General features: G+C 38.2%; 1 protein-coding gene across 1 annotated transcript in view; it reads left to right on the top strand.

Moving 5' to 3' along the window:
- The window catches only part of LOC107104562 (solute carrier family 41 member 2-like), a 22572-nt gene that overhangs the window by 9577 nt on the left and 7756 nt on the right, over positions 1-5239 (top strand). Inside the window, exons 2-5 of the mRNA XM_015404580.1 lie at positions 2805-3214; positions 3594-3701; positions 4192-4263; positions 4357-4501. Of these exons, the coding sequence (XP_015260066.1) occupies positions 2840-3214; positions 3594-3701; positions 4192-4263; positions 4357-4501 (700 nt within the window). The 5' untranslated portion in view covers positions 2805-2839. The remainder of the gene's footprint in view (positions 1-2804; positions 3215-3593; positions 3702-4191; positions 4264-4356; positions 4502-5239) is intronic.

Below are 5239 nucleotides of genomic sequence, written 5' to 3'. Positions count from 1 at the left end.
TTTGTTCCTGCTCCCGGTGGTTGGAACCTTTATTCCACTCTGGATTCTTGTGAGTGTAGTCTTTGGGAGCATGAGAAAGAAAAAGAAATAAATAAACAGTTTTTGAAACTTCTGTATTCATTCTTTTCCTGCTTTGTGTGTCAACGTTCACGGTTGCTAAGCAACAGAGCATACGGCGGTAAAACCCGCCAAAGGGTAGACCTGGTCGAATTTACAGCCAAAACTCTTCCGGTCTCCTTATTTTAAAGGACTTCGAAGGATCCAGTCTAGGTAGACCGCATCCTTGGAGGACCCGTCCTAGGTTTTCGAACAGAGCCAAGGAGAGGGTTAACGAACAGATTAGAAGCAGGTGTGAGCAGAGCAGAAACAAGAAAGGAGCAAGAGAAAAAAAGAGAACTCAATAGGGCAGCAGAGGGCAACAAATAAAAACCTGAGAACTGAAAATAACCAGAAAGAACAAAATAAGAATTAAACCACTAAGACTAGAAAACAAGGAGTAAAGCAAAACTGAACACTAAAAAGAAAATAGAACCAAGACTGAGACAGTAACTGAGAAAAACCCAAGGAACACAACAAAATAAGAATTAAACCATAAAAACCTATAAAACAAAGAGCAAAGCTAAACTGAATATCAAAAGAAAAACATAACAGAAACAGAAACCTAACAAGTACATACTTTTTATACCTTACGCAAACACATTCCCCCAGGGGAACAAACCCACCCCCTTCATAACGATCTCTCTCACACTTGAACATTTGGTTATTCCCAAGAAAAACCCTTCAATTCATCAAGGACATAAATTTAGCCAGATAAACCTTTCAGACAACTTTTTTTCCGTTCACACCAGAAAAAAAGGATTTGAGAACCTTAAACATAGTAAGGACATGTTAATCTATATTTCCCCCCCTCTCTAAAATAGGGAGGAATCTGCTTCTTTTCACACCTGATTCAACTCCCTACATTTAAGCATAAAGAACGGAACAATGTTACTTTTATTTAGTTAAGAAAAAGCACAGTCTAATATCTAATTTCACAGACTTTAGATCAACTAACCATCAGGTTTTATTTGATTCAGAGCGTTTTCAAAAAACTTAGAGGAGACGTTTTATTTCTGTATTGGCTCCCAAACTATGGAACACATTTGTTTAGATTTTTAGAGTCCTCTTTGCATCTTCTACTGTAAGTATCTTAAACACAATTCCAGTATGAACCATTGTGAGTGAAAGGATGCAGTGATGAATATAGTTCTTCCAACATTCCGATGACATCTTTAGCACACTTAAAAGGTTATGATCTACCTCTGCAAATTTCATTAAGTTGTGCACTCACCAGTGGTGTAGCATCATAAGTCCCCATGGCATACGGTCTTTTTGTAGGAGCTTAAAACCCTACACCTGTCGAGCTGTAAAATTAGATGATGTTTTAGATAACACTAACAGCGCGGGGTGTCTGTTTTTTTAAAATAAAGGTCTGGGGTATAAATTTTCAACTGTCTGTTTTAGAATGCGGGAAACGAGCAGGCATGTGATTTTACAATTTGCAAACTTTCTCTGAGTCAAGGGTGCTTTGTTAAAAGCTGTGAAAATAAACATTGTTTAGGAAGATGAAAGTTGCTTATCGAAAAAACAGGTATATAATTGTTTAAACACATTTTTAAACCCTCATTGCAAATCATTTGCTGTTTCACTCACATTCTGAAGGGGTGGGGTGATAATGTGGGTCTGCATGTATGTGTGTGTATGTAGGGGTGTGTGTGTGTGTATGTGGGGTGTGTGTGTGTGTGTGTGTGTGTGTGTGTGTGCGTCTGATGGGTTGGGTGTAGGAAAAAGGTGAAAAGTTTAAGGATGGGTGTCTGTTTTTTAAATTAAAGTTCTGGGGTGTGAGTTTTTAAACTGTGTCTTTTACCGCACAGGAAAGGACCCAACAAATGTTTTACAGCTTGGTTGGTGGTAATGATTGGTCTTAACACAAAAGAGGGCAGTAGATTGGCTGATTTTCTGGAGGCTGTTCAAAGAATAATAGAAAAATACTTTTACAGCGCGAGAAAGGAGCAAAGGTTAAAGTTCTGGGGTTGTGAGTTTTTAAACTGTGTCTTTTACAGCACGAGAAAGGACCCAACAAAGGAAGAGGCAGTTTCTTTACACTCGGATAAAAAGTGTCTGTATAATGATTCTGATTTTGTATTATTTTTTACAACATCTACTTATGACAAAACTCAGTGAAAGAAAGTGCTGCCGCCTAAATGCTCCAGGGATGGTTATCACAGATCCTTCCCCCCAGCAGCTGAAAGACTACCACTGTTCCCAACAACCTCAATAAGTTGTTACATTCATGCTGACTTTGCACAGTTTCTACCTTAGCTCTGCTGTTGCTGCTATTCTAAAATATCCATTAGTGTAACAATGTCCATAGTTGTATATTGTTATTGATTCTCCAGGTGCACAGGTTTATATTGTTAAAACACTTTACAGTACTTTACAGTATTTTATTGTTTCTTTTAACTCTTCACTATTATTTTATTCTTATACATTTTCCATAGGTCCATAGTTGTGTGAGCATTTTTCTATGATTTTTTTGCTGTTGTAAACACTACAATTTCCCCATTGTGAGATAATAAATTTTCCAGGTAAACAAAGAATGGTTCCTTAACCCCTTGCTCAAACTTCTTCCTTTGCAAGAATATGGATGTCTTTGTCCTCAAACGAGTGTCCTGTTGCCTGAAGTCCACAGGCCACAGTAATGGGATTTTCATCTAAGTGCTGAGAAAATGCTCCTCCAAATTATTGTTTGTTTAATTTTTCAGGCAAAGGCACATTCTCCTGAGATCAACTTTTCACCATGGTTGTTCCAAATTCACCAACTAAGATGTCCCAAAGCAGAATTTTAAGAACACACGGCAGTCAGCAATATGGTTCAGTCCCAACCGTCTCAGAGATCTCTGGAAGTCTAAGGAATTGGAGTTCCCATAGATGTTTATCTACAGACAGTAACAGTTTGGAGGATGAGTCTCCAGAGTGCAATGAGTCCGACCCCTTGCTTTCCAATGAACTATGGAATGGGTCAAGGTTAAACAGATCCATGACTGCAAAGAGTGGAGAAGGTTCAAGTGGACCCACGGAATCAGTGTGTTCCATGGTGCTGCAGATTCTGGTACCGTTTGTACTGGCCGGTCTGGGGACGGTTTCTGTTGGGATGCTACTTGACTTTGTGCAGGTGAGTAAACAGATGCTAATGAATGAGCTAAGGCTATGTTGATGCTCACGCAAGCAGAATAAAATTAGATACATAAAAAGAAAATAGAACAAAAAATATATTAAAAAAATAAAATTGAGGAAATGACACAACAGACAATTCTAGAAAAACAAAAATAAAAGTATTGAAATTACAAAAGTTTTAAGAAAGTTTTGTAGGCAAATGTTATGAGATTGATAAATTAAATCCCTGGTAGTTGTGAAAAACATAGCTAGAACTCATATCTAAAAGCTCATTGGCTCTGAGATTTACTGAAATAAGACTCATCCGATGATTGTTTCTCTCAGTGATTGCTGGAGTGTGTGGTCCAGTTATACTGTTTTCTCTTTTTGTCTGGCAGAGCTGGGATGTGTTCCAGGATATCACTGAGATTTTAATTCTGGTTCCAGCTGTTTTAGGCATGAAAGGAAACCTGGAAATGACGCTGGCATCAAGATTGTCCACTGTTGTGAGTCTTTCAGATGCTAATGTGTTTTCTGTTTATTATGTTTTATTTATGTCATTCTTTATTTCTAGGCAGTACTGTAGGATATTTTTAGTCATGATTTTTGGTGCTATTAATGATTCTATTGCAGTTCTCTTTCTCCAGTGTTTCTAAATCTTTGAGACATCTTTGGGTTAATTTAAGAACCCCAGAATTTATATGTTATAAGGCTCTTTGGTTATATTTCTTAGAAATCCTACAACGGTGATGGCAGATTGATTTTATGCATTATTTATCGTAGCTTATTGCAATAAACAACAGTAGTAGTGGCCTGTGCCCATGCTGTCAATGCAATTTGAAATATGAGAAACAGTCATATAACTCTCCTTTAGCAGGGCTGGTGGGGTTTGGCATGGAGCTTTTGATTAGTTTGATTTATTCCTGCATTGATGAAACTTCAGATTTTCCTGAGTTTTCCTTTCATTTTCACTCCATATACATCTGGCATTGCTAGGTAAATACTGGGGAAATTGAATCTACCAGAGATATGTGGATGCTGATTGGTGGAAATCTTGCTCTAAAACAGGTTAACTGTTCATATCTCTACATGTGATTTAATAAAAGCAGGATTTATTCAATCAAAGTTTCTTACTCTTTACTTATATTTTTAATTTTTCAGCTTCAAGCCACAGTTCTGGGTCTGCTGGCCTTTCTTATAGTGACTATATTGGCCTGGATAGCAGATGGAGAAATGCCTCTAAGCCACATAGTACTCCTTTGTTCAACCTCTTTGTCTACTGCCTTCGTGGCATCACTGCTACAAGGTATGTATTGTCCTGATGAACTCAGGACACATACACAGATGCAATACATTTGAAATAAGACATTACAACTTTCAGTCATAGCGTTTTGTTCACATTAAAACCTTCAGATTTCACACAATGAAATGTGTGCTGAAGCTTGTGATACAGTATAAATTCCTTTAACTCTTTGTCTTGCCCTGTTACTCTTTAACTGCACAGATTTTGTGTTTGTAGTGATATAATAGTTAAAGCATTTTATGATTAATATCCTTTTCACTTCTCCAAGTTGTCCCTTTATCCCACTTTAAGAGCTTTCTGGATGTCGTTTTGTTATGATTTATTAAATTAAATCTTCTTTCACAATCATCACTGGATGTTTGAAATGTAGCACAAATATCCACAAGCAGTAAGACCTCCTTTGGCTCCTCACATCTGAGTGCTGCAGCAAAAACTGTTTTCTTACCCCTCGTGGGGTGGTATGTGTCATCCTCAAGCTCGGGTCCTCTACCAGAGGCCTGGGGGTTTGAGGGTTCTGCGCAGTATCTTAGCTGTTCCTAGGACTGCGCTCTTCTGGACAGAGACCTCTGATGTTTTACCTGGAATCTGCTGTAGCCACTCTCCCAGTTTGGGGGTCACAGCCCCCAGTGCTCCGATTACCACTGGCACCACTGCTGCTCTTACTTTGTACATATTTTCTAGCTCTTCTTTCAGCCCTTGGTATTTCTCAAGCTTCTCGTGTTCTTTCTTCTTGATGTTGCT

This window comes from Cyprinodon variegatus, unplaced genomic scaffold, assembly GCF_000732505.1.
Source record: "Cyprinodon variegatus isolate N-32 unplaced genomic scaffold, C_variegatus-1.0 Scaffold1794, whole genome shotgun sequence".
Classification (NCBI taxonomy): Eukaryota; Metazoa; Chordata; class Actinopteri; order Cyprinodontiformes; family Cyprinodontidae; genus Cyprinodon; species Cyprinodon variegatus.
Note: the sequence above shows the minus strand (reverse complement) of the source record. Positions and strands in the feature narration are given on the sequence as shown.